The sequence below is a fragment of the Akebia trifoliata genome, chromosome 11 (assembly GCF_017979445.1).
Source record: "Akebia trifoliata isolate Shusen 1 chromosome 11, ASM1797944v1, whole genome shotgun sequence".
NCBI lineage: Eukaryota > Viridiplantae > Streptophyta > Magnoliopsida > Ranunculales > Lardizabalaceae > Akebia > Akebia trifoliata.
Window position 1 is genome coordinate 36,647,097 of NC_141385.1, and position 22,524 is coordinate 36,669,620.

A 22,524-nucleotide genomic window follows, 5' to 3' on the forward strand; every position below is an offset into this window, starting at 1 on the left:
ATGCGGTGTTTGGAAATGTATTATCAAAATTCTACCACAATTCAAAAGAAGAATAAAATTTAAAGTGGGAAGGGGAGATGAGGTTAGGTTTTGGGAGGATTCGTGGTGTGGGGAGGGTCCCTTAAAAAGATAGATTCCTAGCGGTGTTTGCCTTATCGACTAAGAGAAGCTCCTCAATTGCTAGTTTAAGGGTGGTGGATGATGGGATTCCAATGTGGGACTTGCGCTTTAGAAGAGATTAAATGACTGGGAAGTGCTAGAGATAATGGAGTTATTGGGTAGTCCAGACAATGTTACAAGAATTTTTTAATGGGGAGGACTCGAGATGTTGGAAAACTAATAGTGAAGTTATTTTTTCTGTTAAAGACTTTTACAATGATTTAATTAAGAGTGGAGATCCTACTTTTTGTCATATCTCGGTGTCGGGGCCAAGGGTGCCTTTGAAGGTGGCCTTCTTTGTGTGGATGGCCATCCAAAACAAAATCCTTACTCTTGATCAATTGAGGAAGAGGGTATTTTGTGGGCCAAATGTTTGTTACATGTGTATGAGTGACGAGGAGACATCGAACCACTTGTTAGTACACTGTGAAGTGGCTAAGGAGGTGTGGGTTATGTTTCTGGCCCGTTTTGGGGTGGAGTGTTGTCTTCAAGGCTCCTTGAGAGGTGTATTGGTGGAATGGACTCAATGGGGGCTAGTTTTCGCTTGTTGAAGAGATTGTTGTGGAGTCTTACCCATTTTGCAGCCTCATGGGGCATTTGGAAGGAAATGGATGAAAGAACTTTTGAAGGGAAGTCAAGGTCTTCTCAAGAGATTTTTTTGAAGATTTTGGGCTTATTGTTCTTTTGGTGCAAGATCTTCAAAGAGTTTAAAGGGATATTTTTCGAAGATTTTTTAGTCTGTTGGGAAGTAGTTTGTAATCTATCAGAATTTTAGATTACCTTTTTCCTTTTTCTTGTTGCTGTTTTTTCTTAGTTGGTCATCCCGACTTTCCCTTTGTATTGCTTTTTTCCCCTGAATTATCAAAAAGAAAAGCGACCCTAGTTAATTTTTTTGGGAAACACTTTGTAATATTCAATATTCCTACTGATCAAATAAATGCTCCATTTGTGATTAACAAAGCTAGATATTACAACTTTATGTGATAATCTCTTAAGATAATCCACTATTTTTTTTTTCTTTTGATAATCTAGTCCTCCGTTCAGGGATGAGGTTTTGATGATGATGATCCTCTTAACAACATTCTGAATCGTCTGTATTCTTTAGTACATGCTTGGGTCAGTGACATGTCTTTTTTACTTCAATGCAATGTAGTTAGATGACAAATAGGCATGTTTTTCAATTGATATGAACACAGATTTTGAATGTTCATGAATTGTATTTTTGCATTTGTCTTTGCATGGCCACTGCCTGTACTAAGTTCTATTTCATGCTTAATAATTTTCCCCATTATTATGTCTAGATACTTCGCACGGAATCTGGGCATTTGGCAGTTGCAAATGGAATCATAGCTAACATCAGTCGCTTCCATGTTTCCGTAAGGATAATATATGTCAAACTTATTTTCCCTTTAGTTTTCTGTTCATTTATGCACCATACACATGTATGCTTGACATGATAACAGGGGATTGTTAGTTCATTTTCTGATGAATTAACCACTCTTACATATTCCTAGGTGTCCTTTTCTAGACGCTTAAGGCTTCCAGGAAGCAAACCTAGTTTAGAAACTGGAGACCTCCTTCAAGAGGTTTGGCGAATCGATAAGGATGAAGTTACTACGTCATATGCAATTATGCGGTATTGCTCCGATTGTAACCATCTTCATTTTCTTGGTGAAGTTATTTCAGCTAGCATAGTTAATTGCCCCAACCCTAAATAATTGAGACAAGGTGCAGATAATGATATTTAGTTGTGAGAAAGTATGGGTATTAACACATTTCATGCTTTTCTTTCATGTGTAGATTTAACCTCGTACAAATGTTTCTACAAAGTGAACGAAGTTCTCATCTTAGGAAGATGATTGTTGATCTCGAGGTGAATCCTTGCTTACATGCAGATTCCTTAACTTCAATATGTACATGTGGTACTGACTACTTTTTTAATTGATTCCTCGCAGGCACCTAGGTTTGATAGTGGACTTATATTCAGTCAAGATCCAGCAATATCTTATGTCCGGTCAGAGAAGAATCTGAATAATGATCAACGCAGAGCTATCCACAAGGTTATTTATGTGTTTGTGCTCATAATCTATGCTTCTATGCATAATATTGAATCTCAACATATTTCTGTAAAATACGTGGAAATATTTCAAGTTCCAAAAGGTCCAACACGAAATTTCACTAACAATTTCTTTTATATATATTTCGACAGAAATCACTATCCATTTCACAAAATTTTCGATGAAAGTGATTTTTGACCAAAAGAGTTAAATTTTACATATGAAAATACAAGATTTTGGTGAAAATGTTTTGATCTGTAGCAAACTTTGGCCGAAATGTTCTTTATTGAAAATATTATAAAATTATAAAGATAACGTAACTTATAAATTGCTTGTAGAAAAGACTTATAAATTATACATAACAACAAGCACTTGTTAAAAAATCACACATAATATTCAGTTATTCACAATTATTGGAATTGGTTAACTATTTATACCATCTTATTTTGATTTATTTTAAGCTCATTAATATATTCATATAAGCACACACATATGTGTTTATGTTCTAATAGTTGGAATATTTGTAATTTATTCATTTATTTTTAAAGACAAAAATATAATAATGCATGAATATATTACTTAATAGTGTGTTCATTAAGCAAATCTCTTACATGTTAAGGTGCATGTAGTTAATATAACATTTTTATTCTCATTTCAATATTGAATATTTTTGTTTTTCACTCTTGGGCTCTCTAAACCTTGGGCATATATATAGTGAAATGTTGTTGATTTTCATTTCCACACTTCATATAGTTGTATATTATATTTTTATGACTTATGAGTGTGCTGTAGTATCTGTTTTGCCATTTCCTACAGTTGCTGTAAAATTTTTCTCAATATTTAGATCATTTTGCTTACATTTCAATAATTTCATGAAAATTGTATGAATTTCCAAAATATGTCCACAGAATATTTTCATTTCCAAACTGATTGAAACAGACATTGATATTGAAATTTAATACCTTGCTTCTGCAATGACTTTCTTGTCTTTTGTTTTGCATGTCAGTTAACATGGACTGTTTCTAGATTGCTGTGAATCAGTCATGTCTTTTTCAAAGTCTTAATGTCACTAGTCATACACTTGTTTTCAGATACTTACGGCAAAGGATTACGCCCTTATTCTAGGAATGCCTGGAACAGGCAAAACATCAACTATGGTGCATGCTGTGAAGGCCTTGTTGATGAGAGGTGCATCCATTTTGCTTACGTCCTACACAAATTCAGCTGTTGATAATTTGCTTATCAAATTGAAATCTCAGGTTATTTCTATCCCAAATAAATCAAGTAACAATTATAGCCTTCTTTAGTTCCCAAAATGTTTTCTCTCTTGACGTACACAAATCATGGTTATTTTGTTTGTGGAGTTGATTTTTTAGTGAATATTGTGTCTAAATCCTTGCTAGTTTTGACCTAAATCTTGATAAGTGTTGATTTTAATTATACTTCTATTTCAACTCTGAATACAGTGATCTAATTTCACTTTATAAACTATAATTATTTGAATAAGGTAAGGCTTAGTGCTTTAGTAGGATTGTATGGTAGGAATCAAGAAGTCGAGAGTTATATAACTTTCTTTTCATTAAAAAATGCAAAATGTGAACACATGGGTATGAATATATGATACTAGCAAGGTGCTATGCCAGTAGCATTTGTGTGGACACACTCATTTGGGCTTAGTATCTTCTAGGCCAAGGTCTTAAATTTCAGTTTTGCCCTAGTATAGGGCTAGGTTGAAACAAAAAGTTAGCTAAAATGGACTTTGAGTGTACATTAAGCCCAAGTAGTCAGGACTCCAAGCCCATTTTGAAAAGTGAAATTGTATATGTTCTTTTCTTATAGCGGCTTGGCTTTGGAAATATTTGAGTCAGGGAACATGTTAGAACTAACATAAAAATGGCTTTGAACCAAATACGCCTATCCCAATTTTTTTGAGATAAGGTTATGATGATGATGAAAACCCACTCCCATCCATGTGTAATGATAGAGTTTTCTTAATGAATGGCTCTCGGTAAGGCACATTGAAATTATGTATATGATCCATCAAATCTTTGTCCTTCAAAGTTTATCCTGCTTTTATTGAAACATTACTTGCTATAGGGGATAGATTTTCTACGTGTTGGGAGATATGAAGCTGTGCATGAGGAAGTTCGTGGGCATTGCTTTTCAGGTTTAATTGTCATTCCTGATCAAAATTCATATTTTCTTTCCATCTATTTTCATCCCAATGTGGTTTTATTTTAGATTCTTCTTTTGACAGCCATGGACACCTGCAGTGTCGAAGACATTAAACTAAGGTTAGACCAAGTCAAAGTCGTCGCAGTAACTTGTTTGGGGATTACTCATCCCTTGCTTTCCAAAAAGAGGTTTGATGTGTGCATAATGGATGAAGCTGGACAAACTACCCTTCCTGTATGTAATCTTTCTTATTGGTTTGTTTCTTTTATATGTAGGATATCACCATGGTAGTAGAATATCTCTGAGTAGTACTACATAAACAAGAATGATAAGATCTTGTTTGGGAAATCAAAAATTTGCTAGGCGTAAATGAGATTATGATTCACATTGTATTAAAAAACTTGCCTCAAGGCTGTTGGGACTTACGCCTTGAGGTGATGGTATGGTTTGGCCTCGTAACTTAAGCCTTGAGGTTTTAGGCGTGGGGGGGTGAATAAGGTTTAAGGATCAACCCTGTAACTGCATACATATGCCAAACATTAAAAAAAATTATTTACTTTTAGTTCTATCCCATTTTTTTCTTCCCAAAATACATACTTATCTTTTATATCAAAATTAACCTTGATTAAGATACATTTAAGTACATCTTCCTCTCATTTAAACTAGTATATGTATACATACATGGTTTGAGTAGTGATTAAAGTAAATGTTGGAGAGATAAAAAATGTTTAAGAACTAAACTTTAAAACTTTAGCTTTACGTGAGAAGGATAAAGACTCCCAATATCGAAGTCGACATTTTCGTAAATAAATCATCATATTGCCATATTGAGAACATCATTATGTTTAATAAAAATATACCTCGTTCACTTGTAGAGTGTATGTTTTGAGGGACAATACCACATTAGCAATGTAAACTATTAAGTTTAAAGTTAGCAAAATAGAAAATATAAGTGGAGGTAAGTAATAAAGGTTTTAAAATTATAAAGAATTTTGCATGATGGACATACTTTATAGTTAGAACTGAGGCCCCATTTACTCACACTTTGATAGTAATTGTTGGAACAAAGATCTACATCATATTGGAATATTACAAGGGAATACAAATCAGATATAACAAACAACCACAAGGGAATACAAATCAGATATCGTTTATTGTGAAGGGTCATGATCATGGGTGTCAATGATTGAGAACTAACTAAAACTATTTGGTTGAGTAAATACAAGAGAGACCAAATTCTCTAACTCACAAACCTCTATACTCAACTTTCAACCTTCCAGTCAAGCACTCATTGAAGCCTTCCAAAACTCAAAGATAACCTCCCAACAACTAACAAGACGAGGATCCCACGTTAATAAGCCAAAGTATCCCCCTCCCCCCCTCTACCTCCAAAATTACCATTTGATGTCCTTATATTGCTCTGTCATGCTTAGTCCTAGTCTTATTAGAAGTAGGGATCTAGGTCGAGATAACAACAAGACACGGTGTGACAACAAATGCAATATCAGGCCGTGTAAATGTTAAATATTGTAGTGCACCAATGATCCTCCGATAAGGTATTGGATCCAAGATTTCCATCTTTTAGAGTAAGTTTTTGTTTGTTGTTGATGGGTGTAGAAACATGTTTACAAGAAAGTATTTGACTTCGCTCAAGAACTTATTTGGCATACTTTGTTTGGGAGAGAAGAAGCCCATTATTAACATGGCGAACTTCAATGCCTAAAAAATAGTGTAGCGTGCCCAAGTCTTTCATAGAAAATGTTTTTTGTAAATGAGAGATCAGAGAAGATAATAATATCTTTGAGGAGCCCGTCAAAATTATGTCATCTACATATAGTAGAAGGATAATCATATCCTTGTGAGACTAGTAGATGAATATAGAAGGATCGGCCTTGTTACAGTGAAAACCATGTTCAATTAAAAAACCAGTGAGCCATTGAAACCATACTCGGGGAGTTTGTTTCAATCCATACAAAGCACATTGCAACTTACATATGTAAGTAGGACAATCAAGATGAACAAATCCTGGTGGTTGTCACATATACACCTCTTCATTTAAATTGCCATAAAGAAACACAATCTTCTCATCAAGTTGACGAATTTTGCAGTCGGAGTTAGATGCTTGATCAAACCTATCTCACTCAATTTTGAGCCCTATACTTCTATTAGGAGTTGACTTGAGATATACTCCTGTCACAGCTATCTGTCTTGGATCAAATTCACAAACATGATCGTCTGTAAACAAGATCCATTGCAGATACTCTCAAATTAGCTCTTTTGAAATCTTGAACATCCTTTCAATGTGGAATCTCGAACTGGCATCACTATCACATTGTTGAAGTATGGCTCAAAATCAATTAGGCTCGGTCCAAGTGAGTGTGTTTTCTTGATTATTTGGTATAACTTGCGTAGAGGACAATAACCCTACTAGCCTTTGTAATAAGGTGAAGAGAAGATTACATAATTTACATGTATACCCCTATACATACACACCAAAAAATGATACATACACATTCCTTTTGAAACTAGACACTTTACAACACTCCCCCTCAAGCTGGAGTATAAACATCAAACATGCCTAGCTTGATAGTGATGTCTTGAAAGATGAATGATCCAATCGCTTTGGTGAATATATTTGCTAGTTGATGAGAAGAAGAAACATGTTGCAACCTAAGCGAACTATCTTGGACCTTTTCACAAAAAAAGTGTATATCAATCTCTATATGCTTGGTTTACTCATGCAAAACAAAATCAGAGGCAATCTTCTTTGTTGTTTAATTGTCACAATATAATAGTATGAATCTCCTAACTCACCTAGAAGAGATCAAAGCCAAGGAAGCTCACAAATACTATGAGCAAAGCCTTATACCTTGCTTCAACACTCAAACGAGATACCACTAGTTGCTTTTTTACTCGTCTATGCAATCAAATTGCCTCTTAGAAATGCACAATATCTTGAGGTCAAACGATGATCAGAAGTAGATCTTGCCCAATCTGCATTAGTAAAAGTAGTGAGATCTAGATGACTGTGAGAACGATATACAAGTCCACGACTTGGACTAGATTTGATAAAACGGAGAATACGATGAATTTCCATGAGATGGGTAGGACGAGGAGCATGCATGGATTGACTAACCATACTCACAACAAAGACAATATTTGGTTGTGTGAGGGTGAGATAAATCTGCTGGCCTATAAGTCGTTGATAGGTATGTGGATCAGGAAGAAAATCATCTTCAATCTCATGTAGAGATAGCTTCGGGTCCATAGGTGAAGTTGCTAGTTTGCAACCGATCATACCAATATCGCATAAGAGATCCAACGCATACTTCCTTTGCGAGAGAAAAATACCTTTCCTGGAACGAGCAACCTCAAGCCCAATAAATTATTTTAAGAGCCCTATCATTCACTTCAAATATATGGCCTAGTTTCTTCTTCTCATACATAATGAAGGATGAGTCATCTCCAATAAGAATAATATCGTCAACGTAGACTAAGGATAATATGACTTGTGGAGCCAGAATGAATGAATATAGTATGATCAAAGTGACATCTTTGAAAATCCATGCTAATCACCACTCCACTAAAGCGATGAAACCAAGCTCTAGGTAACTACTTCAAACCATAAATATAATTTTTTAGTTTGCAGACCTTTTCATGGACTCTCTCTAAAGTAGAAACCCAGGTAGTGGATCCATATACATTTCTTCTGTGGGATGCTCGTGAAGAAAGATATTTTTCACATCTAATTGACCAATCTTGATAAGCTGCAGTGGAAATAAGGACACGAATTGAAGTCGACTTTGCCATAGGACCAAATGTGTCACCATAGTTGAGGCCTTAAGTCTGTGTAAAACCACGAGCAACAAGATGAGGTTTGTACCGTGCAATATTATCGTCAAAGTTATGCTTAATAGTAAAGATCCAACGATAACCCAATGTTTTCTTCCCAAGGGGAAGAGAAACCATATCCCATGTTTGATTACTTTGCAAGTTAGCCATTAAATCTAGCATAGCAGTTGTCCATGCAAGATCAACAAAGCAGCAAAAATCGCGCGTGGGATAGTCACAGAGTCAATATCAGAAAGAAATGCTCGATGAGTGGAAGAAACAACCTGGTAAGCAACATACGTAGCAAATGGGTAAGGAGTAACACACTTACGAATCCCCTTACGAAGAGCAATAGACAAATCAAGAGCAGAAGTATCAATAAGACGAATGTGATCAACAAGACTAAGAGAAATAGTGGGTGCATCAATAAGGTGAGAAAGACCTACCAAAGGTGCCAACGTGGAGAGAAGAGGAACAATGCCACTTGCGAGGAACATAAGTGAGATACTCCTTCGGTTGATGAAGATCAATTGGATAGGCAAAGAAAGGATACAAGAGGGGTAGAAAGATCTCTAGAAAAGTAAGGAACATCTTTAAAAAAAAGTAATATCCATGGAAGTAAAGAACCGACGAGATGTAAGATCATAACAGTAATATCCTTTGGACATACTAGAATAACCAACACGTGACTCAATGAGAGAAATGGGATGCCTAGGATGAAGAGTTTGGAATGCAGTATACTCATGAAAAATTTGAGAAGGCATACGATTGATCAGGAAATATGCAGTAAGTACAACCATGGACCAGTAGGTCTTAGGCATTTGCATACCACATAACAAAGAGCAGACAACCCCAACCAAATGACGATTTTTACGTTCAACAACACCATTTTGTTTAGGGGTATAAGGACAAGTAAATTGATGGTTAAGATCTGGGTCGAGAAGATAGTGAACAAATGAGGTGGACCAATACTCACCACTATTATTGAATCGAAGAGCTTTAATCGGAGTACCAAACTGGATGGACACCATCGTATGGAATTCACGAAATTTAGAAAAAAATTTCATCCTTAGATTTCATAAGGTATACCTAAGTGACGCGAAAGTAGTCATCAATAAAGGTAATACAGTAGCAAAATCCATCAAGAAATGTGGTTGGGGAAGGACCACAAACATCAAAGTGAACCAACTCAAACATGAACTTACAATAATGCATATGTGAAGGATAGATATTTTAACATGTTTAGCGAGTTCACAAATGACACATTGAAATTTAGATGAAGAACAAAAAGTACGGAATTTGAGAATTAAGGTACACAAGGTTTGAAAGCCAACATGCCCAAGCTTGGCATGCCACAAATTTATAGTATCCACACTAACATTTATAGAAAAAAGGCAAAAAAGTAGAAAGGTCATCATCAGTAGCAGCGATAGTAAAAGACGAAGGGTAAGTATCCAAGTAGTATAGGCCTCCTATCTCGATACACCTACCAACAATCCTCCTCATAGATTGGTCCTTAAAAACACAATATGTAAGGTAAAAAATAGCACAATAATTTAAGTGTTTAACAAGAATATTGGCAAAAAGAAGATTAGTAGAAAAATGAAGAACATGTAGGATGTGAGACAGAGAGAAGAAAAGATAGTAATGGTTCCTATCTTAGTGACAGGTGTAGAAAATCCATTAGGAAGGCGAATCTTTTTTGACAGGAAGGTAGATAATATAAGGAATAGTAGCTCCCAAGTCTATGGCCCACTGAGTAGGAGAAGATATATCAGTGATTGTATAAGCTAAAGAATCATGGATACCTGAAGCATCAGATGAGGATGGGTCAACTGTAGAAGAGGGTGTAGTTGTAACAGTAGGGTTGGATGGAAGCTGCATCTCAACGCAAAGCAATGCAGTGATATGCATAATCTCAGCCATCTGTGTTTTCATCAAGCTCAAAATATCAATAGTAGACTTTGGTTGGGAAGCATCAACCAATTGTGGAATCATTGGTAGAAATGGCAGAACAAAAATGGTAGCCCTTTGGATAACTATGGAGGCGGTAATACTTAGCACGGTCATGCCCTGCAATACCACAATGGGAACATATCACACTGGAGCGACTACATCTGCGATTGTGACCACTACGACCTTAATCATTCCCTCGACCACTTCCAATAAAGGGAAGAATGGGAGAGTGAGAGGTACTGGCAAAAACAATATGATACTGAAGAGCAACAGAAGAAGTCCTTGAAGACATAAATGCATGACGATGCTCTTTACTAAAAATTGTGGCATAGATGGTGCAAAGTGGAGGAAGATGGGATGTCGTTAGAATTTGAGTGCACAATTTCTCGCACTCAATGCGAAGGTCTTTCAAAAGAATCATAGATCTGGCAATGTTCAATATGCTTAGCAATAATCTTAGTTAACTCAGGTTGGTGCTCAAATAGAGGCTCATACTAACGTAACTCTTTCTATCAGAAACAAAATTTTCTCCCTGTTGAAAAGTAACCAACTCGTGAATAAGTTGGTAGATTCGTGCATCATTCTTAGGTAAGGCATATGTTGTGAAAGTGAGGTCCATATCTGATTAGCGATCTCATAAAAAATATAGTAGGTAGTAATTTGAGGCTCAATAGAGTTGAGAAGCTAGCTCAGAATGATGCAATTCTCAAAATCCCAACATCATATCAGTAGTAGACCGAGGAGTGTCACCTGTAAGATAACCAATCTTTGAACGACCTCTAATGTAAAGAGTAATAGCTTGATGCCACGTGAGAAAATTATCATCATCGAACTTTATGTTAGTGCTAGAATTACAATAGAATTGGAGAAGGTGAGAGGTACAAGGGATTTGGAGTCCGTTATGGAGGAAATTTGCTAAAAAAAGATACTAGATGTTGAAGCCTCTAGAGATTAAAACTAAAAACAAGGGCCAAAGAAGACTCCACTAGCTGAAGAAAACAACTTAGAAGATAATATTGCCTTAAAAAGAGAATGCAGCCTAGAACTCAAAAAATAGGCTTCGTGTGAATCGAAACCTAAAAAAGAGGGAAAAAACCCTGTGAAACTGAGAAAAATCAAAGTTCAGGGGTTGTAGATGTGATACACAACCAAAAATGACAACCCCTTCAAGGGGTTTTTGAGATTAGAGATTTGGATGAAGAAAAATGCATATCGAGGAAGATGACCAACCAAACTTGTAATTGTCAAAATGCACATCAAATGGCTTAAAAAAAAAGATCTAAGGAGTCCATTAGACTCAGAAGATGAACTATCGAAATCCATCGTCAATGGAGATTAGGGAAGATCTAGGGTTGACGTTAACATGACGTGATGCTGATGTCAGTAGGAAAAAGGGAAAACAGTGTTTCTCTGATACCAACTTGATTATTTGGTATAAGTTGCTTAGAAGGCAATTACCCAACTAGCATTTGTTTTAAGGTGAAGAGAAGATTACATAATTTACATGTATATCCTTATACATATACACCCATAGAAACTAGACACTTTACAACATGTTTTTCAGTCGGTCCAAGATAATTTGGGTTTGGGTTTGTAACTTATGTAAGTGGCCAACTTATGCGGTGCTTCTAAAAAAAGGGTTTTGTTTTCTTTTGTGAGTAGTCTGAAGTCTTTTCTAGTGGAGAGTAAAGAAAAAATTCCAGAGAGATTCAGATATAGAAGAAGGTGAAGCTAAGTGATAGAGGTGATTCTTTGTATCAAGTTGCCTTGTTTTCTTCATAGTGTAATCGATTTCCAATGCTCATACATCTGTGGACGTAATTTTCGGGTGAACCACATAAAATCTTGTGTTGTAGGTATTGTATTCTTACTCTTTCTTTGTGTGATTGTTTATCTTCTTTGCTTTTGTTACTATTAGTTGGGTTTATCCTTCATTGCTATTATCAAACAAGGCCTGGGAAGGTGTGGCATACTATATGTCTGGTGAAATACCCAATAGGTGTTTGATCAAATTACTAAGTGAGCTTCACAAAGGTGTTCACATACACAACAAGTGGTATTAGAGCTTAGGTTATTTAGGGGGTTTGCAATGATGGAGAAGGGTACAACGGTGATCGAAAGTTCCGGTGGGGTGAAGTTTGAGGTGAAACGTTTCGATGGGAAATCAAACTTTACATGTGGCAAATGAAAATGAGACATTTTTATTCAATAAGAGTTTCATAATTGCATTTGGGGCATTGAAGCAAAGTCGGAGAGCATGTCCAATGAGACATGGGAGGAGTTGGATTTGAAGGCTACTAGTTCCATTGAGTTGCATGTATCTCATGAAATCATGTATTACATCATAGAAGATTGCAAGGGGAACATGGGATAAGCTTGAAAAACTTTACATAGGAAATTTTTTTTCCAACAAGTTATTCCTTAAGGATTAACTCTATGCCCTAAGGATGGAGGAAGGAGTATTTGAACACGTTCATTTAGTGTTTTAGTGATTTGTTGAAGGTAGAAGTAAGGTTTGAGGAAGAAGACAAGGCATTGCTTTTGTTGAGATCACTTCCAAATTCCTTTAAATATTTTTGGACTACTCTCATGTTTGGCAAAGAGACCTTCAAGTTTGAGGAGGTGGTTCAAAACCTTTTCTCTCACGTGATCACAAAAAAGTTAAGTGAGAAGGAAGTTCAAGGGGAAAGACTCATTGCAAATGGTTCAAGTGAGTGAGGTCGAACAAAAAAAAAGAGGAAAATTCGCAGGGAAGACTTTTAGATCCAAATCTAAAAGTAAAAAATAGCGGAGTGCTACTACTGCGAGAAGAAAATGACATTACAAAAGAGATTGTTGAAAGTATGAAGCAGAGGTAAAAGAAGAGAAGAAAACCGGGTTAAGCTCCACGACAAACATAACATTAAAAATCACTAGAGAGCTCTTAACGGCATCTTCGAGTAATCTCATCTCCAATTCTTGGATTTTAGATTCGAGAGTACTTTCCATGTGTTTCAATCATGATTGGTTTGACTCTTATGAACCTCATGACGGTGGAGATGATCTACTGGGTAACAATACGGCATGCAAAGTCATTGGAATGGGTACCGTGAAGATAAGATTGTATGATAGGATTGTTAGAACCTTGGGTATGTGAGGCATGTGTCGTCACTCAAGAAGAATTTTATCTTTAGGCACACTCGACTCATGGGTGTTCATTTTCGGCAAATGATGGAGCACTTAAGGTGTCTAAGGGAGCCATGGTTATAATGAGATGTGTAAAACTTGCAAACAACCTCTATAAGCTTTCGAAGAACCGAATTCTATGTGAAGTTGCAATCTTCATGAAGGAAAATTCTAGCAAGGATGAAACTCAACTTTGACACTTACAGCTTGGTCATACGAGTGAAAGAGCAATGCAAGAGTTACACCGACGAAAATTGTTGAAGGGTGTTGGATCATGCAAGTTAGAATTTTGTAAGTTTTGTGTGATGGGAAAACAAAGTAAGGTGTCATTCAATGTTGCAAACAAAGAAATTAAGAGCAAGGGATTGCTAGATTACATTTACTCTAATGTGTGGGTGCTCGCTCCTACTAAATCAAAAGGTGGAGCTCGCTACTTTGTCACATTTATGGATGGTTTTTCAAGAAAGCTATGGGTCCACTTCATGAAGGAGAAATTTGATGTCTTTGCCAAGTTTATGGAATGGAAGGTCGAAGTAGAAAATCAAACAAGGACAAAAAATTAAATTCTTGAGAAGTGACAAGGCATTTTACCATGAAATGAGGGTAAGTACCAAGATGACAAGTTCTTAAAGTTTTGCAAAGAAGAAAACATGACAAGGCATTTTACCTGGAAGAAAAATCCTCAACAAAATGACGCGGTTGAGAGGATGAATATAACTCTTATGAAAAGGGAGAGAGCATGAGCTACATGCAGGATTACCCGAATCATTTTGGATGGAGTCAGTTAATTATGCTTGTTATTTGGTTAATCGATCACCATCAAAACTACTTGAATTTAAGTATGCCAAAGAGGTGTGGACGGGAAAAGAATTGTACTTTTCTACATTAAAGATGTTTGGATGCAATGCATATGTTCTCATTCCTACTGATGACAATCAAAGTCACTCGAGTGCAGTTTCTTAGGATTTGAGAAGTAAGTGAAGGGATTCAAGCTTTGAGATCCGGTAAACAAAAAGAAAATCCTTAGTAGAGATGTTGTCTTTGATGAAAGTGCCATGCCTAAGGGAGAAATCAAGAAAGATGATGGTGAGAAGTTGATTGTTGGTGACAAGTTAGTTGTTTCCGAAGTTCCTATTAGCACGAAGAAGACTACAAGGGAACAATTTGAGGAGGGTAGCACATCCGGTGGGGAAAAACAACTAGAGGGTTCATTATGAGTCTCCTAGCATAGGTATATGGAAGACCATCAAACCACCTCAAAGGTTTGGATGAGAAGATGAGGTGCATTTTGTACTAGTGGCAAGCAAAGGAGATCCCACTACATTTCAAGAAGCTATTGAGGGAAATGAAAGAGAAGAATGGATGGGTGTTATGATGGAGTCCGTTCACAAGAACTCTGTTTGAGAGTTTGTTCCTAAACTTGTTGGTTGCAAATGAGTATTTAAGAAGAAAGAGGTATTGCATGAGAATAAGACACTAAAACACTAAAGTTCAAAGCAAGGTTGGTTGCAACAGGGTATTTACAAAAGGAGGGTGTTGATTATGATGAAATCTTCTCTCCGATAGTGAGGTACACATCTATAAGGGTGTTGGTTATGGTAGCGCATTTCGACGTGGAGTTGGAACAACTTGATGTGAAGAGGGCATTTCATCATCTACATGTCCCAATCGGAAGGGTTCATTGAAGTCGATAAAGAAGATCTTGTTTGTAAATTGAAGAAGTTGCTATATGGGCTCAAGCAATCTTCAAGGCAATGGTACTGGGTGTTCAATTTATTCGAATTTGAATCCGATATCCGAAATTTTCATATAATATCCGATTTTTCAAATTTGAATTCGGATTTCGACTATCCATTGACAGCCCTACTTTGATCAAATTACCAAGTGAGCTTCACAAAGGTGTTCACGTACACAATCGCATCCTACTGGGTGTTCAATTTATCAATTTATATCTTACATAAATTGAGAATAATAGTATTATATTAATTACATAACATTATTTCCAAAACACTTGCTTAAATAAATAAATTATTAAGCCATGGGTCTCATTTGACATCCAATATTAGGAGCCAAAATTTTGTCTTATATGGGTTCAAAGTTTTGGAATGGGCTGATTTTTTGTGAGGATGATCTCCTCACTATAGAGATCATCCTCACAAAACATAGCCCATTCTGAAACTTCTAACCCGTATGGGACAACATTTTGTTTGCTGAACATTGCCTATGTATATAGTAAGTGAAGTTTAACCAGCCTAGCAAGCTGGAACCTTCAAACTAAGATTATATATTGCAGTCTAATTAGTCATAATTCATTTGTATTAATTAGAAATATCTGTGTAATTTACAAGTCTTTTCTACTAGCAATTTATATTTTTGTTATTTTTATAAATTTACAACTGATTTTAATTTATTTTTTCAAAAAAGAAAATTTCAATTGGATTTCACTATTGAAATCTTTTTTTATACCTACAACTTGACTATTTTGGTTGAAATTTATTGTACATAGAAACATTTCGTAAAATGAATATTGATTTCCACCTACATATATACATAAAGAAACCATGAGTTAAATTTTGTGTCGAGTCCCGTGGAAATGGAAATATTTTTATGTATTTCATATACTATGTTGAAATTTATCTCTATGGTTTATACATCCAGATTCTGCAAAATAATAGTATTGCTTTCTAAATATACATTTTCTTCCATCTTCATCCTCATTTATATCCGAAGTTTCACCTTAATCTGGAGTTGGTTTTGTGCAATGGTGTTTTTTATTTTATTTTATTTTTTATTATCTGAGTTCCATAATTGGTTTTCCTGGCGATGCAATATTATTTAGGTATCCTTGGGTCCCTTGATGTTCACTTCAACATTTGTCCTTGTTGGAGACCATTACCAGCTACCCCCTCTTGTGCAGGTATACATTTCATGTCTTTTCTTGTCAGAGTGTTCAAACTTTGCATGGTTCACATATGATTTGATTTACCAGAAAGGTTGTGATTATTTCATTTTATGTTTAGAGCACTGAGGCTCGGGAGAATGGAATGGGGATAAGCTTATTTTGTAGGCTTTCAGAAGCACATCCCCAGGCAATTTCAGCTTTGCAGTGCCAGGTTTGCTGAATTGCGTATCAAACTTAATGGCTTGCTTTCTCCTCTTGTTATTTTATGTTTTAAATGAATTAGCTATGCATTGCTAATTGCAGTACCGAATGTGTGCTGGCATCATGGAACTATCGAATGCCTTAATATATGGGAACAGGTTGCGATGTGGTTCCTTTGAAATAGCAAACGCCAAACTCAAGTTTTTATGTGCCAAACCTAGCACACCATGGCTTAAGGAGGTATGGTATGATGTTCGCAGAAAGTTATTTTGTATTTTCTTTTCAATGAATTGGAAACTGCATAGCTATTGTGTGCCAAGCCTAGCAAACTATGTCTCAAGTTTTTGTGTGCCAAGGGCACACCATTCATTTATGCCAAGCCTAGAACACCATTGCGCGGTAACTCTTTTATCCTATTGGCTATACTGTGGCATCTAAGCACTCCCCAACAAACTAATTGCTCCATACTCCTTAAGGGTTTAATACCTTCCTGTCAGGAAGATATTTGTGCTTGTGCTTGTCAAAGATTCATATTTGATGCTTTTGCAGGTTGAAACTTTTTATCTTATTAAAAGATGAATTAAGATTGTTCCCGACATTTTTTTTTGTGTTTTTAATATGTGATATGCATGCCTAATGTTTCCATTTTTTAAAACTAGGAGTGTCCTGCAATTGAAAACCAAAATGGGCTCTGCAGTCTGAATGGCCACAATCAGAAGTAATTGTCAGATTTGGAATTTCATTTTGAGATGAAAAAACACTTAGATTGAAAATGCATGAACTTTTTGGACAGTTCTGACAAATGTGATAATTTTCAGACTCCTGGGTCTTTTCCTGTTTGTGTTTATATATTCAAATGTGATGCACTTTTTTGTATGCATTTGTATACATGTTTCCATTTGCATAATATATTATGGTGCAATGTCTCTGGGGTCTTGTCCTACGGATGTTGCTGCATTGTATCCATACACGGTGTGCACATACGCGTCTGCATTTCTTCCACAATGTGTTCATACGGGTCATGTGAATGTAGAATATCTGGTGATGATCTTATTCACAATTACATTAATATGCAGTCATGATCTGTTTTCATTTTTTGCAGGTCTTGGATCCAAACAGATCCGTGGTATTGATCAACACAGGTTAGTAAATTGCATATGTGCTCTTGACATCTGATAAAAAAGTGTCATTATATAGTTTGAACTCAATGAACCCTCTGTCACGACATAGATATGTTGCCTGCATTGGAGGCAAAAGAGCACAAGACTGTGAACAACCCAACTGAGGCCTACATTATTGCACAGGTATGGACCTTTCCATACATTCGTTCTCAAGAATTCAGGACCTAATGACAAATTGTTTTTCTTTAATCCTCCCCTGTAGTTTTAAATGTGCTTCTTTCCTTGGACTTACCTCTCTTTGTCAAGCCAGTCATGAAACTGGCTTGGAAATTATAGTAGGAGGTGTTCATTTCCTAATTATTTATTACATAGATCACAGAAGAATTGGTGAGCAAAGGAATCCTAGGGGAAGAGATTGGCATCATTACCCCATACAACTCACAAGCGAACCTCATCCGACGTGTTGTTGGGACTACTGTGGAGATACACACCATTGACAAATACCAGGTTATATTCTTGCAACATTTGTTAAATGATTCTTTTCCAAAATTTCCAGATATATCCATGGATTTTATGGAATGACTTTAGAAATCATCGATCTTGAAGTATCAGACATATGTTCAATGTGTTGAATATTTAGTCCATCTTCAATGTTAAACTCACTGAAGTTCAAGTATTTCCTTCGATCTTGTTAATTTCTTGGAAGAGGTTTCCGTTTTTATTTTTCATCTTTTAACTTTTCTGATTTTGAATGAGCATTCAGGGTTTCTTGTGATTGAGCTGGGTGTTGAACTCGACATTGTGTCTCATATCAGATGTTAATAATCTGTGATGGCTATGCAGGGAAGGGACAAGGACTGCATATTGGTGTCCTTTGTACGGTCTAGTGAATATCCTAGATCTTGCTCTTCTTCACTGCTTGGAGATTGGCATAGGATCAATGTCGCTCTCACACGTGCCAAGGTATATAACATCATCACATGTTACCATATCTTTGAAATCATTTGTGGAATGGTGCATATATTTCAGATTCCAATAAATCTTTCAATCCTACTATAAATCTGAACATTGAAAGCTATGGGAAACAGTTAAAAGTTGTAGATTTCTAGTATGCCAATGAAGTATGCATTAACTTCAAACTAACTCAGATGTGGCATGCGACATTTGGATGTGCAGAAGAAATTGATCATGGTGGGATCATGCAGAACACTTTCAAAGGTTCCACTGCTTAAGCTTCTGATTGAGAAGGTTTGTGAGCAATCGGGTATTCTGAATGTCTCCAAGAAGGATATTAACCACTTGGGAGAGCTGAAGAGATGCTCCCAGAAAAGATGAGTGTAAAATAGCCTCCTGTATATTTTTTTTGCTGATTTTGTATCTGAAATTTTGTGATTATTTCTGCTTCAATTCAGAAATGTAAATTAGTCCATTGAGTAAACACAAGAAGAAAAATGATACACACATGAGCGTGCACATGCCACACAAGGGTTTTCTTGTGTGCCACTCCAGGCGTCATTGCTGGAGTGGCTTGGTTCTCTTTAGATATTGCATTCGAAGGGTTCCAACTTCCAAGTGATTTACCAGTTCAAAATCTCATTTTCCACATTGTGAGAATGATTCATGTTTCTTTTGCATTTCTTCCTATTTAGAAACTAGGCAAATGACAACATCGTACACTTAAAATGTACATCAGATGGTTGGCTATTTGCATGACATGAGTAGGCTGATATGAATTCGGGTAGTGAAATCTAGAGGTAAGACCAAAAAGAATGGATTGGGGTTGTGAAAACTGATTTGAGTACATTCAAATTAACGGAAGACGGCTTCCAACTGAATTAAATGGAGAAACAATATTTATATGGCCTTGGATGATGATGATGTAGAAGTGATTAGTGTCATGTATTATAACATTAAATATGAAATTGTGCTGGTAAACCTAAAAAAAAAAGCTTTAAATTTGCTACAACAATGCCAAGAAAAATACAGAAAATAATTTGATCATCCTTGTTGAAATATGTTTTCCATATTTGAGTGAATTACATCCATATGTTTGCTACAATTTTATTTGATGCAGATGTGTTAGTACTTTTAAGCTTGACATCATTCTTTATTTGTATTTTTTTGTTGCTTCACCTTGTTATGAGGTTTATTACATACACCTTACCATTTCTTTTCCTTTTAAAATTTTTTATTTATTTATTTATTTTTTGGACGAAAGCAATGTTATATTTTGTGTTTGGGTTTCTGTCTGTGGTCTATTAAATGAAAAATGCCCTATTTTTTTTTTTAAAACACGTTTCAACAAAACAAACCAATCATACACAAATTACGCTTTCCTCTTAAAAAAAAAATAGCTTTTCAGTAAATAAATGCCTTTTTTTTTTGGTGGTTTCGGTCCAAAATTCTTATTAAGGGTATGTTTGATTGCATATGGAAAATAGGGTGAAAAATCAATTTCCATGAAAAATGACATTTTTAAGTATTTGATTGCACATGGAAATGAAATTCATTTTCCACCCCATTCAAAAAGTCCACTAAATCATGGATTTCACTTTCCCACCCATATGGGTGGGAAAATGAAATTCACCCATATTTTCCATCTTCAATTCTTCCCTACCACCACCACCACCACTACTACCACTACCACCACCACCACCACCATTACACTAACCTCGCCGTCACCGTCGGCTCCGTCTCCGACCACCTTCTCTCTCTCTCTCTCTCTTTTTCTTCTTCTTCTTCTTCTCCATCACTCACCTCATTTGGCACCACCACGTTTTCCCCCCATCTTCCTCACTTACCTCCGTTGTCGTCACCGTTATCGTCGCCGTCGCCGTCGCCACATCCTCTCCCTTTCCTCTTCCTTGTCATCTTCTTCTTCCTCTCCCCCTCATCTCCTCTTCTTCTTTTTCCTTCTCTTCTTCTTCTTTTTTCTCATATTTTTTCCATAATTTTATCCAAGTGAAATCAAACAATGGAATTTGATTTTCCAACCCTACCTATTTTCCACTACTAATTTCCATGGATTTCAAATTCCATGGAAAGTGACTTTCCATGCAATCAAACATACCCTAAATCTTTTCATAATCCAGAAGCTTTCTTTTATACTACAAAAGAAAGCCCAACCCTTCGTGAAGAAAGGATTTGATTCTTTGCCATTTTTATATTTTTAAAGTCCCTTACTGTATGCATTTTTGGCCCTTTCTCTCTTGCCATTATATTTGCCTAAAAAGGTATCTTGTTTAACTATTTCTTCTTTTATGATTGTATTTAGGGTGTGCTTGATTGTAAGGAAAATATTTTACAGGCAAATGATGTACAGCCAAATCCTTTTCCATTGTTTGAGTGCATCATGGAAAATAGTTAAATAATAAAAATTTAACTTGGAATAAAAGTTCAATAAGAGTCCTATCAAAACGTGGTGGTGTTATTTTTCATTTTAAAAAAAAAAAAAAAAATAGAGCATGGGACAAATCTTTTTCCTCAAAGTTTTTATTTGCAGCATTGTCAAACATGATTTCACTGCAAATCATTTTCTATGCAACCGAACATGACACCAGTTCTTTTGGAACAGTCAATTCTCTTTGAATTTTGTCTAGTTGTCTTTCAATGTTGGTCTATGTAAGCAATAGGGTACCCTATTGCATTCTATCTTCCTTTCTGAGATGGATCCTTAATTTTTTATTTTTTATTCTCCTGCATTAAATAGTGAATATAGAGCTGAAGAGCTTTCAGTCATATTCATTTCCTGTTAAACAAAGATAGATGCTTTATTTCTTGCTATAAAGTAAGCTAAAACCTTTAAAAGTATCACCCTAGTAATTTTATAATAGAAAAACAACTGTAGTTAAAGCAATTGAAAGGAATTCAAGTTCTAAATCAAGGAACCAAAAAACAACTTTTTTTTTCTTTTTTTTGAAAGGAGCCAAAACACAACATGCAAACTAACATAAACACCTATTACTTACTCTAGTACGTGAGCAAGCCGTACATCCTAAGCAGAAGAGTTGGGGGGCAAAAAAGTTGGGAATTCGTGCAAGTTATATACATTCGTGTTTGTAAACTCCCAATATGCGTGTTTGAAACCCCAACTTCATAAAGATAAATAACTCATTCTGTTGGACTTACAACTCTTCCTATGAGGTGAGATGAATTGATGTCACACTAGCACCCAATCTAAGAAAACAAATTTTATAATGTAACTGGATATATTGATTGGGACCCAAACCAGACCTTTGCAAAATATCTTTAATCCTCTCCACACACACACACACACACACACACAAACACCAAGTGAAAAATAGAAAAACCATACTAGTGGCCCACGGATTTGCACCAGTCAATCTTGGTGGGTAACGAAGCCTGTTGAAGTATCTATTCCATACAGTTCAAGCACAATCTAATTAGATAAATTACTAGAATTGGAGTTGTCATCATTCATGGCATTATGGGTGAAGTTTAGAATACGTGTTGAAGTGTGCATACACAGTCTATTATTGTACATCTTTTGAAACATATCCATCCAAAACATAGGTTGAAATCTCGCAGATACAAAAATACAAGAAACAGCCCAAACTCATGCTCATGTATCTCATTTAACGGAATTAAAGTAGGTTTTCTCTGATATTCTTTGCAACTTTTTTAAAATAAAAAAAGAAATGTTGTTGTCAAATTTTTTTAACATATGTATTTGAATACCATATTTTATTCCAAAGCTGTTTAATGAGATCTTCCAATTGTGTTATCTGAATACTACAATTAATTCCAAATCAGTTATCAATTATATATAATTTTTTTAAGTTTTACCAATAAAAAATTATGTAACTTTGGAGATAGTCTATTCCAATAATTTTATCTATAGTCCTTGGTTCTAGTTGTCAGAACTTTGTTTAGTTTTTGTTGCTATTTCTTTGATTCTAACTACTCATCAGTATCTCTTTTTGTTTGTCCATTATGT

The 22,524-nt window shown here is 35.7% G+C and overlaps 1 protein-coding gene across 2 annotated transcripts in view; it reads left to right on the forward strand.

The window, feature by feature from the left end:
• The window catches only part of EMB2411 (DNA replication helicase), a 30,536-nt gene extending 10,778 nt beyond the window's left edge, over positions 1-19,758 (forward strand). Inside the window, exons 20-34 of one of the 2 annotated variants that reach the window (XM_086459655.1) lie at positions 1,461-1,535; positions 1,674-1,795; positions 1,960-2,032; positions 2,115-2,219; positions 3,308-3,475; positions 4,314-4,383; positions 4,474-4,625; positions 16,183-16,260; positions 16,364-16,456; positions 16,549-16,686; positions 17,549-17,588; positions 17,677-17,750; positions 17,940-18,074; positions 18,411-18,530; positions 18,744-19,758. In XM_086459655.1, coding sequence (XP_086315781.1) covers positions 1,461-1,535; positions 1,674-1,795; positions 1,960-2,032; positions 2,115-2,219; positions 3,308-3,475; positions 4,314-4,383; positions 4,474-4,625; positions 16,183-16,260; positions 16,364-16,456; positions 16,549-16,686; positions 17,549-17,588; positions 17,677-17,750; positions 17,940-18,074; positions 18,411-18,530; positions 18,744-18,902 — 1,602 coding nt within the window. In that variant the 3' untranslated portion in view covers positions 18,903-19,758. Of the gene's footprint in view, positions 1-1,460; positions 1,536-1,673; positions 1,796-1,959; positions 2,033-2,114; positions 2,220-3,307; positions 3,476-4,313; positions 4,384-4,473; positions 4,626-16,182; positions 16,261-16,363; positions 16,457-16,548; positions 16,687-17,548; positions 17,589-17,676; positions 17,751-17,939; positions 18,075-18,410; positions 18,531-18,743 lie in introns of those variants that run through there. The other variant, XR_015183138.1, reaches the window with a different exon arrangement.
• The last annotated feature ends 2,766 nt before the right edge of the window (positions 19,759-22,524 follow it).